The 12525-nt window shown below is 42.7% G+C and overlaps 1 protein-coding gene across 1 annotated transcript in view; it reads left to right on the top strand.

Annotated features, from left to right (window-relative positions):
- Positions 1 to 12525, top strand: part of LOC109895272 (immunoglobulin superfamily DCC subclass member 3) — a 114674-nt gene that overhangs the window by 9816 nt on the left and 92333 nt on the right. Inside the window, exon 2 of the mRNA XM_031830815.1 lies at positions 831 to 1136. Within this exon, the coding sequence (XP_031686675.1) occupies positions 831 to 1136 (306 nt within the window). The remainder of the gene's footprint in view (positions 1 to 830; positions 1137 to 12525) is intronic.

Here is a 12525-nt window from a genome sequence, read left to right as displayed (position 1 = left end):
TTATTTTTTGGAAAACTTTTACACAACATTCCTAAAGAAAAGAATGTACTTTTTATTCCATAAATTTTCTCTGAAATTTTCTCATTTTGGATGCTTAGCAGGACAGGAAAATTCACACACTTTTCAAGAGAACATCCCTGGTCATCCCTACTACCTCTGATCTGGCAGACTCACTAAACACAAATGCTTTGTTTGTAAATGATGTCTGAGTGTTGGAGTGTTCCCCTGGCTATCCGTAAATACATTTAAAAAAGAAAATTGTGCCGTTATACGAGTTATCATTTTACTTTTACTTTTGATGTATGACAGTTGAGTAGTTTTTCTGTATGGATGTTTTTCCTCCATCACTAGCCAGCGGTGTGTTCTGTTTGTTGCGAGAGCAGAACGAGACAGTATTGAGTGCATCATGTCTCAAAGGCATTAGGTAGGCGGATTGTCAACAGCACATCAAGGTGGTTTATTATGGGACTGGAAGCTGGCAGACAGTGGCATGCACAGTAATCACAGTGTACAGTTATTGTGCTTTTTTATTCTATAGCACACATCAATATCTGCAACCACAACTCCATGGTTGCTCTGTGTTTAGAAAGGATGGACCAGTCTGTTCTTTCTACATTCACCTGGCTGTCTATTCTCTTGTGCTTGTAGGTGTGGATCGTTCATTGTCACTGTGCTGAAAAACATGTTCTTGCTAGTGAGTGTGAATGAATGAATTCTCTTGAGACCAAAGTCTAACCTAGCTTGCTAAGGCTGTTTGCTCATGAGCGCTGTGTGCATTTTCTGTGTAGCTGTGTAGGTGTAACGTATGTATTTCTCTGCTCTTTGTGTAGGTGTGACATCGGGAGCAGAGCTCTCCTTCACGCTGGAGCCCAGTGACATCATCGCGGTGCAGGAGCAGCCCCTCATGCTGCACTGTCAGGTGGACGGCATCCCACCAATCACCACGCAGTGGAGGCGGAACGGAGTCCTCCTGGTGGTTGACCAATACTACACCATGTTCCACAACGGCACTCTGCTGATTGGACGCTTCCAGAGGACCAAGTCTGACGGCTCAACTGATGAAGGGGATTATGAGTGCGTGGGCCAGAACTCCTTTGGTCTGGTGGTGAGCCGCAGGGCCAGGGTGCAGGCCGCCAGTAAGTTTTTATTTCACCTTTATTTGACCAGGTAGGCTAGTTGAGAACAAGTTCTCATTTACAACTGCGACCTGGCCAAGATAAAGCATAGCAGTGTGAACAGACAACAACACAGAGTTACACATGGAGTAAACAAGTCAATAACACAGAAGTAAAAAAATAAAGAGTCTATGTACATTGTGTGCAAAAGGCATGAGGAGGTAGGCGAATAATTACAATTTAGCAGATGAACACTGGAGTGATAAATGATCAGATGGTCATGTGCAGGTAGAGATACTGGTGTGCAAAAGAGCAGAAAAGTAAATAAATAAAAACTATGGGGATGAGGTAGGTAAATTGGGTGGGCTATTTACCGATGGACTATGTACAGCTGCAGCGATCGGTTAGCTGCTCAGATAGTAGATGTTTAAAGTTGGTGAGGGAGATAAAAGTCTCTAACTTCAGCGATTTTTGCAATTCGTTCCAGTCACAGGCAACAGAGAACTATAAAGAGGCGGCCAAATGAGGTGTTGGCTTTAGGGATGATCAGTGAGATACACCTGCTGGAGTGCGTGCTACGGGTGGGTGTTGCCATCGTGACCAGTGAACTGAGATAAGGCGGAGCTTTACCTAGCATGGACTTGTAGATGACCTGGAGCCAGTGGGTCTGGCGACGAATATGTAGCGAGGGCCAGCCGACTAGAGCATACAGGTCGCAGTGGTGGGTGGCATAAGGTGCTTTAGTAACAATACGGATGGCAATGTGATAAACTGCATCCAGTTTGCTGAGTAGAGTATTGGAAGCTATTTTGTAGATGACATCGCCGAAGTCGAGGATCGGTAGGATAGTCAGTTTTACTAGGTGTTCCTTTAATAACCTTGCTACGGGGTTATTACTGCCATGGTAGTACCATGTTATTACAATGTTATTGAAAAGCATAATTAGCCATTTCCAACATATTACCAACATTGGTAATAAGAGAGGTATTTGTTAATTGCTAGCAAGTTTGACTCAATGAATACAATGAATATGAATACAATAACTAAATAATATGTAGGTTTAAGTTTAAATATGCAGAACTTTTTGCCATCACTATTGTTGGAAGGTGGTGAAATCTGACATTGGGTTCGTCAACCCATGTCTACAGAATGTCTCTCATGTAGCCGACCGCTGCTGGATACGTGGCTATAAAGTCAGAGTAACCAACAGGCTACTGTATTTACCAAGCTTTAATATTGGAGCCACATTATGTTTGGATGAGCCCAATATGAGCGACTTAGGGAGCCAGGGAGATGGATTTGATGGTTTGCCTTATTTACACAGATACATTAGCATTTTGGATTTTGCCCTTCCTTCGTGTTGTCCCTAGTAATATTTCATAATCTGTACTCTTCTCTGTAATTTACTATTAGCAAGCCTTTATACTTGACGTTCACACTGCGTTCTTGTGCCTGCTGTAATCTCAAAGTGTTGCTGATCGCCCTGTTGCTGGTTGCTGGCACCAAGATGAATTTTCTAGGCTCCGCTCTAGCAACAAAGCTCTTTTTTGGATTCACTTGAGTTCCACGTCAAGTGCTAAGCATTGCAACCATGGCCATAAGCAAAGAGGAAATGGAACCATGTTCATAAGCAAAGAGGAAAACGCTCATCCAGAGGCGGCGCTCCTAGAGGCCGGACACTTTAATGCACGGAAACTCAAATCAGCATGTTAAATGTGCAACCAGAGAAAAAAAAACTCTAGACCACCTTACCCCACATACAGAGATGCATACAAAGCTCTCCCTCGCCCTCCATTTGGCAAATCTGACCATAATTCTATCCTGATTCCTGCTTACCAGCAAAAACTAAAGCAGGAAGCACCAGTGACTCGGTCAATAAGAAAGTGGAGTTATTCAAGTAGAGCCTGCTGAGGGGAGGACCGGCTCATAATAATGGCTGGTATGGAGTCAATGGAGTGGTCTCAACTAGAGGTCGACCGATTATGATTTTTCAACGCCGATACCGATTATGGGAGGACCAAAAAAAGCCGATACAGATTAATCGGACGATTTTTTTCCAATGTGTTTATTTATTTGTAATAATGACAATTACAACAATACTGAATGAACACTTTTATTTTAACTGAATATAATACATCAATAAAATCAATTTAGCCTCAAATAAATAATGAAACATGTTCAATTTGGTTTAAATAATGCAAAAAAAAAGTGTTGGAGAAGAAAGTAAAAGTGCAATATGTGCCATGTAAAAAAGCTAACGTTTAAGTTCCTTGCTCAGAACATGAGAACATATGAAAGCTGGTGGTTCCTTTTAACATGAGTCTTCAATTTTCCCAGGTAAGAAGTTTTAGGTTGTAGTTATTATAGGAATATTTCTCTCTATACTGTTTGTATTTCATATACCTTTGACTATTGGATGTTCTTATAGGCACTTTAGTATTGCCAGTGTAACAGTATAGCTTCCGTCCCTCTCCTCGTCCCTATCTGGGCTCGAACCAGGAACACATCAACAACAGCCACCCTCGAAGCATCGTTACCCATCGCTCCACAAATGCTGCGTCCCTTGCAGAGCAAACAACTACTTCAAGGTCTCAGAGCGAGTTACGTCACCGATTGAAACACTATTAGCGCACACCCCGCTAACCAGCTAGCCATTTCACATCGGTTACACCAGCCTAATCTCGGAATTGATAGGCTTGAAATCATAAACAGCTCAATGCTTGAAGCACTGGGAAGAGCTGCTGGCAAACGCACGAAATTGCTGTTTGAATTAATGCTTACGAGCCTGCTGCTGCCTACCACCGCTCAGTCAGACTGCTCTATCGAATATCAAATCCTAGACTTAATTATAACATAATAACACACAGAAATACGAGCCTTGGGTCATTAATATGGTAAAATCCAGAAACTATCATTTCGAAAACAAAACATTTATTCTTTCAGTGAAATACGGAACCGTTCCGTATTTTATCTAACGGGTGGCATCCATAAGTCTAAATATTCCTGTTACATTGCACAACCTTCAATGTTATGTCATAATTACGTAAAATTCTGGCAAATTAGTTCGCAACGAGCCAGGCGGCCCAAACTGTTGCATATACCCTGACTCTGCGTGCAATGAACGCAAGAGAAGTGACACAATTTCCCTAGTTTAATATTGCCTGCTAACCTGGATTTCTTTTAACTAAATATGCAGGTTTAAAAAAGTATACCTCTGTGTATTGATTTTAAGAAAGGGGTTGATGTTTATGGTTAGGTACATTCGTGCAACGATTGTGCTTTTTTCGCAAATGCGCTTTTGTTAAGTCATCCCCCGTTTGGCGAAGTTGGTCTTCACACAGTTTGCAACGAGCCAGACGGCCCAAACTGCTGCATATAGCCTGACTCTGTTGCACAGAATGCAAGAGAAGTGACACAATTTCCCTAGTTAAAAGAAATTCATGTTAGCAGGCAATATTAACTAAATTCGCAGATTAAAAAATATATACTTGTGTATTGATTTTAAGAAAGGCGTTAATGTTTATGGTTAGGTACACATTGGTGCAACGACAGTGCTTTTTTTCGCGAATGCTCTTGTTAAATAACCGTTTGGCGAAGTAGGCTATGATTCAATGATAAATTAACAGGCACCGCATCGATTATATGCAACGCAGGACAAGCTAGATAAACTAGTAATATCATCAACCATGTGTAGACTTGTGATTATGTTAAGATTGATCGTTTTTTATAAGATACGTTTAATGCTAGCTAGCACCTTACCATGGCTCCTTGCTGCACTCGCATAACAGGTAGTCAGCCTGCCCGGTCTCCTCGTGGAGTGCAATGTAATCGGCCATGATCGGTGTCCAAAAATGCCGATTACTGATTGTTATGAAAACTTTAAATCGGCCCTAATTAGTCAGCTATTCCGATTAATCGGTCGACCTCTAGTCTCAACCACATGGAAACCATGTTTTTGATGTGTTTGATACCATTCCGCTGACTCTATTCCAGCCATTATTATGAGCCGTCCTCCCCTCAGCAGCCTCCACTGGAGTAAGTCTCAAAGTGAATGTGTTATGTTATGTGGCGCTTGTTATTTTCAGAAGGTCTTGTCTCCTTGCTTCATGAGGCTTCGGGTCGTTGTAACTGAACAGTGAAGTGACCATAGAGCAGAGGGTTGGTGGTGTCTTAAGTAAGGCAGCCACAGTAATTGATGTGGTCTCCAAGCTTGTGCAGCAGCCTTTGTCCTTTAACGGCTAATAGAGGACCCTTTGTGTTGAACTCTGTACCTTCATATGTTTGTTAATGATGATGTGGTGTGCTCCAGCGCTCCATTGCTGTGCAGTGCTGGAGAACAATAGACAAACCCATGTGTTTCTGTGGAAGAAAAAAACGGCATATGTCACTGTCTTACATTGGAGAACAATAGGTCAGTTGAATGTGTAGTATTCTTTTAAAAACCCTTTGTGCTTGCACACACACACAAACACACACACACACACACACACACACACACACACACACACTTGCCTACAATATAGTAACTCAAATGCACAGGCATCCTCTCCCTGCAGAGGTCGTGGGGAGCAATCAAAGCAGCACCTTTGTGATACTGTACAGTTAAGCATTTCTGAAAGCTCTTCTGTGCTGCGTCGAGTTACACACTGACAGACAAAGGCTGGCAGAGGGCTTAGATTCCTGCCCTGTGTGTAACACAGGCCAGGAAGGAGACAACTCACTGCTGTGCTGTTGTGTCCATGCAGCCTCGCCGCTCAATGGGACCGAGGTGGCTAAGTGGTCACGGGGAGGGCCTTGCATCTCGCAGGCCACGGGAAAAAGTCATCATTGCTCAGTGGTGCCGCCAGACACAAGAAACCTCTTAAAACCTCCTTAGGGAGGCTTTCTCTCAAAAGTCAGCCCATAGTTACCGTTTCAGCATCTCCCCGCTTTTACATGAGAGAAAATCCTGGATTTGATTATTCCATGACTTCTTATTTATGATTTAGTGGTCTGAGGGTGGAGTGGATGTACAACCCGGGAGGGGGGGTGAAATGAAAATCAGTCCCCCTTAATAGGGTGACTGACAACTCAGCACCCGAGGAGTATTATTTTTTATTCGACCTTTATTTAACCGGGCAAGTCAGTTAAGAACTAATTCTTATTTACAATGACAACCTACCCCATGTCAAACCTGGGCCAATTAGAATATTCACTGCTGAGGGGGATGGCTAATATTAGGTCTTGTCAGCTGTAGAGCTCAGCTGTAGAGCTGGTATTACAAACAACATTTCATATACAGTGATACAATGAATGTGTCACACAATGAATCTACTCATGTATCCACACCTGGCCAGCACAGATCTCTCTGATCTCTCTGAATGTGCTCCACAATCTGATTACAGGATGTACTAGGATGTAATGTTATGTGCAGACAACTTCTTTCTCTCTGTGTCAAGTTGAAGCTCATTGCTTCGGGTGGTAAGGCTTTTTCCACCACTGACTGCTCCTGAAAAGATAATAGTGTGTTCTCTTCTCTTCTGGGCTTCCTTCCTTTTTGTTCTTCAGGGTCACTTAAATGGTTGACCCCTGCCCTGTGACTCATATTGATCAGTTTAAGGATTACTGATGGTCTGGAGGTCACATTCTGACATTATGGCCTTTGACCCCTAAGGAGGGGGTGTTGAGAAAGGGCCCCATTCTAATGAAGCATGTGATATTTATCTTCTGGGAATGGGGAAGCGCGGAGTCCTGACATGCCTACCATATGATAGTAACCGTGTGTGTGTGCGTGCCGATGCTGGACTCAGGGAATTGATGTCTTTGTTGAGTGACAAAGAGAAGCTAAGGGCAGGGCCTTCTCCTTAATGAATCTTTACTTGGTTACCTGAGCCTGCAGGACACCAGGCTTCAGGACAGGAGGAAGCAATCATAGTGAAAAAGAACAGCTGGGCAATTCCACAGTAACGGAATTGACAATTCCACGATAACGGAATTCCACGGTAACGGAATTCCACAGTAACGCTTTGACAAAGTTTAACAAACCATACAACTCTATGCACAAGGACTACTTTTAACCATTTCCACTGAAAAATGTACACAAAAACTAATTTAGTGGGAGAACTGTGCAGATGCCAGCTTTGGTAACATAATTACGGTAAAATCTCCCTCTGGTTTTTATGTGACCACGTTTTCTTAAAACTCTGTTAAATATCTGCTCTGAATGAAGATTAAAAGATGTCTGCAGAAAGAATGAGATGTCAGCTATGACAGGACACATTGAAATATATATTTTGGTGATTGAACCACAGTAAGTAAAGTGGAAACTACGTTTCAACGTCCATGGACGTTGAGGATGCTGGTTACAGGAAATGGAAAGAGAGGGGCTCAGTGGGTGAGGATGCTGGTTACAGGAAATGGAAAGAGAGGGGCTCAGTGGGTGAGGATGCTGGTTACAGGAAATGGAAAGAGAGGGGCTCAGTGGGTGAGGATGCTGGTTACAGGAAATGGAAAGAGAGGGGCTCAGTGGGTGAGGATGCTGGTTACAGGAAATGGAAAGAGAGGGGCTCATGGGTAGGTGTCAGCAAGAGCTTGCAGAGGTGACATTAACTGGAGGGAAGAGAGAAAGGGAGTTTGTCCAGACTCATACTGTTTTAACACTCTTGGTTTGACCACCAGACAACAGAAACACAAAGAAAACAGTTATGAGCTGAACACAACAGTATGCCAGTGGAAGGGAGGACAGTAGCAGGTGACCCAACTGTGGTTTGTGACTATTAGGATTTCCCATTGTAGCAAATTCAGTTGCAGTAATTCCATTACTGATTTGATCATGGAATAACGAGTTTTAATCACTCAATAATTCATGAACAAAATTGATATCAGTAAAAACACTGTAACTAATTGATAGGTCTACCTTTACTTGTTACTTCTGTAAGATTTCATTATCCTCTCTCATTAGGTAGATACATTTGAAAATATCTTAAAGCGTGAAGATATGTGGGTTTTTGGTAAAGGAATTACAAGGCACAAGGCAATATTTTTTAAACTTACAGAAGGAAAATAATTTCTCCAAAACTAAAATTTAAGTGTTGATATTAGTTAGCAGGGGTCTTTACATCAACATTATTGGGTTTTGATGTATTTCTGAAACCTTTTAAGACCTTTTCTGGTAGATGTTTTCTAAGACCCCTTTTCAATCTGTTTACCCACAAATCAAATACATGACTTATGCCAAACTTTTTAAGATGGAAAATTGTTGGAAAATGTATCTATGCCTTTATTTTCCACAAATATAGACTCTTAGCTGTCATTTGAAACCCAAATTTGATATGCTCCTAAAAGCTTCACATGTTGGTTCTAATGGGTCCTTTTCAATGGAAATGCCCAGCTAGAGAACGGACAAATTGGCTCCGCAGGAATTCACAGCCCCAACGTCCCATGATGCCCATCGTGGCATGGTCATGTCTATTGAAAATGGTGGTTAAAGCATGATCCTCTCATGTCTTTCGCCTCGTGTCAGTAAAGGTCTCTGTGTGCTCCTGGGTGCACTGTCACAGACATGAAATGCTTCTGGGCTTTCAAACCAGAATCAATGTCCCTTTGATAGCAGCACGTACAGATGCCCTGCTAGATATGGAGTTTGATCTATGAATCATTACACATCATGAGGGGCTTGAACAATCCACACTGGGTATTGTTATCACATGAAGCAAAATCCATACTTCCTTCTTCAAAAGCAGTGGGTCTAGTTCTTTAAAAAAAATATTATATCATCCAGTAGGAGCCTTTGTTTGTTTGTATTTTATTCTTTAGTAAAAGACTGTGATGGACTGGAGTGATTCCCTGCTAGATGGAGCCAATGATGGATATAAATCCCTGGATTGCTGATGCTATGTGTTGGCCATTGAGGGGCTTTGAAGCCACCGGTCGGCCATATTGGTACTCCCCAGTAGAGCGGTCCTCAACAGGAATGAATTCAATTCTACAGTATTTCAATGAATGTTTCAAGGACAAAATGACATGTATTTAAGTATTTATGTTGTTGTAGTAAGGACAGTAACATTAGTAATCTCTCAAAATTATACTTACTTAAGGAAAATGTTTGTGTTTAGCTCACATAATATAATTTAAAAGTATGCATTAAGATGTTCGTAATAGAATAAACTTGGCAAAAACAAATGTAGACATTAATGAATGAATTTCTATAGCTTCCAAAATATTATTTACAACGGTGGGGCAGTGCCAAGATGGATGCCCGGTATCTTCAGTCATCTAGTGTATATATAAATCATTGAATGAAGCGCAGTAGGCATCAACCCTGGCTCACTCACTGGAGGAGACATAAGAAGAGATGTGGCAAAAGTGAAACAGCTCTGCTCTTCTTTCCTCCCAGGGAGGAGGGAGAGGTGAAGGAGGGGAGTTGTCTCTCACACCTTCCTCCCTTTCAGAGTTTGAACTACACATTGATAATCTCAGTGTACACCATCATGGCCTCTCTGTCTCTCCACATATACCCAGCCAGTAGAGAGCAGGGAAGAAGTGTTGATGGGAAGTGAAAAAATGCTATGATGATGTTATGTTATCAGCCTCTGAATGTTTCTGTTTCTGTTAGATGCCTCTACAGCTCTCAACTGTTCCTGTATTGCGCTTTTGGGGGGTTGTCTAAATACTTGGTGCAGAGGATTGTGATACAGGAAGTGTGAAAGTGAATTAGCTATAAGGAAGGAAGGAACACAGAGGCAGACAGGAGTGCTGGGTTATGTTCTGTCAGTGCAGCAGGCCTCTCCTAGGGAAGACACTAATAGGCAACCTCCAGCAGGGGCAGTTTAGCATATGAGAGAGTCTTGAACCATTTCAGATCTCTTTTATCCTTTTAGGGCCCACCAATAGAGAAATACATTTGAGATGGGAAGGAAGCGGAGACCTTTTTTCTCTCCTTTAAAGAGAGGTTCGTTACTCAAGACTTCTAAAGATCAAAGGTTATTTTTTTGTCTTGTGTATTTGTCTGTGTTGGGGCTCATGCTCAATTTGTACTTTAGGCTAATTTGTGCTGCATTACAGCCTCGCTCCCTGCACCACGGCTCCGTGGCAGTCCCAGTGACAGGCAGGCAGTGCTGCCATGCAAATGGTGGCGCGATTAGTGAAGCCTCTTTATAGTCCCCCTCAGATAAAGTGTCCCGCCCGGCCCTCAACCCCATCCACCATAAATTGTTCTTCTTATTTACTTGTCTGCCATGTGTGTGAGCTCTCTGCTGGGAGCTGGTGCAGCATGGGCACCCCGTCGGCCCGCTCAATTGGCCAGCCGTCCAGGAAACACTTATTTTTGTAAATGTTTCTCTTTGATGGCTTTGCCTCTCTCCCTCTCCTTCTCCATCTCTCCCTCCTGTTTCTCTTGGAGTTCCTCATTAGCTTAGGCTCAGGAAGCTTTTCATCATTTCAATTAATTACAGTGCTCAGTATAGTAGACCGGTCGGACCAGCGGTTTACTGAATGGTCCTCCTTTTATACCCCGCACGCACGCCTGTCACCAGGCAACTGATCATAAAAGCCCTCGCTTACAAAATAGGATCAATCGAAATGACAGGCTTTTGTCCCCTTTTTTATGCATTAATTGGAAAGAGTTTAAGCTTTGTTAAGTTATAATTTATTTTAATTCTGGGGCCCATTCAGGCTCTGAGTCTGTAATTGACCTGGGTAACCCTGGGGGATCAAGAGAAGCACGGTGGGGTGTTGGGTGGAGAAAAGGAGAGGCCAAACATGAAGAGTGAAGGTGAAAATAGACAATAGGTACAACTCCATTCTGACTACCAGTTGTGTCTGTTTTCTATACATACAGTATCCCAGACAGCTACACTGTAGACCCTCCCCTGCTTCCGTATTTTAGCACTACTTTTTAACTCTGTGAGTGCCATGGTTCATTTCCCTCCCAGCCTTACGCTGGGATGTTGAATGAGAGTTTATAAAATAGAAGATTGCAGGGCTGTCAGGGATAAAAGAGGAGCAGAATGGAAGAGAGAGAGAGGCTACCTGTAACAGCGCTGCAGCGCTGTCATCTGGGCGAACGTAACTATCAGTTCCTCTTAAATCATATCAAAGGTTTTGTATTGAAGTCAATGTACCCAAGCGAGTGCTATTGAGGCTACTGTAAATCTTCATGGCAAAACAGTGTGTTTTAATCAGTTATTTGGTTACTTGAATACATTTAGTATAGTTTTATCTAAAAAAAAAGATTATGTTTCACTATTAAAATGTTGCTGAAATTCACTGAGTAGGATGGTCCTCCCCTTCCTCTTCTGAGGAGCTTCCACTGGCATTGAGAAGATATAATTGTAGTAGTCAATATCCAAGATATCGGTAAATTCCTCAAGATCAAAAAGGATGCCACCACTTTGCCTTGGAGCAATCAAATCAAATCACATTTTATTTTTCACGTGAGCTGAATACAACAGGTGTAGACTTTACAGTGAAATGCATACTTACAAGCCCTTAATCAACAATGCAGTTTTAAGAAAATACCTAAAAATAATAATAATTAAGTAACAAATAATTAAAGAGCAGCAGTAAACTAACAAAATCGAGGCTATATACAGGGAGTATCGTTACAGAGTCAGTGTGAAGTGGCACCGATAGTCGAGGTAATATGTACATGTAGGTGGAGTTATTAAAGTGACTATGCATAGATAATAACAGAAAGTAGTAGCAGCATAAAAGGGGGGGAGCAATGCAAATATTCTGGGTAGCCATTTGATTAGATGTTCAGGAGTCTTATGACTTGGGGGTAGAAGCTGTTTAGAAGCGGTAGCAGAGAGAACAGTCTATGACCAGGGTGGCTGGAGTCTTTGACAATTTCTAGTGCCTTCCTCTGACACCGCCTGGTATAGAAGTCCTGGAGGGCAGGAAGCTTGGCCCCAGTGATGTACTGGACCGTATGCACTACCCTCTGTAGAGCCTTGTGGTTGGAGGCCGAGCAGTTGCCATACCAGGCAGTGATGCAACCCATCAGGATGCTCTCGATGGTGCAGCTGTAGAACCTTTTGAGGATCTGAGGACCTATGCCAAGTCTTTTCAGTCTCCTGAGGGGGAATAGGTTGCCCTCTTCACAACTGTCTTGGTGTGTTTGGACCATGTTGGTTTGTTGGTGATGTAGACACCAAGGAACTGGAAGCTCTCAACCTGTTCCATTACAGCCCTGTCAATGAGAATGGGGGCGTGCTCGGTCCTCCTTTTCCTGTAGTCCACAATCATCTCCTTTGTCTTGATCACGTTGGGGGAGGGGTTGTTGTCCTGGCACCACACGACCAGGTCTCTAACCTCCTCCCTATAGGCTGTCGCGTCGTTGTCAGTGATCAGGCCTACCACTGTTGTGTCATCGGCCAATTGAATTATGGTGTTGGAGTCGTGCCTGGCCATGCAGTCATGCGTGAACAGG

The sequence above is a fragment of the Oncorhynchus kisutch genome, linkage group LG8, assembly GCF_002021735.2.
Source record: "Oncorhynchus kisutch isolate 150728-3 linkage group LG8, Okis_V2, whole genome shotgun sequence".
Taxonomy (NCBI): Eukaryota; Metazoa; Chordata; class Actinopteri; order Salmoniformes; family Salmonidae; genus Oncorhynchus; species Oncorhynchus kisutch.
Note: the sequence above shows the minus strand (reverse complement) of the source record. Positions and strands in the feature narration are given on the sequence as shown.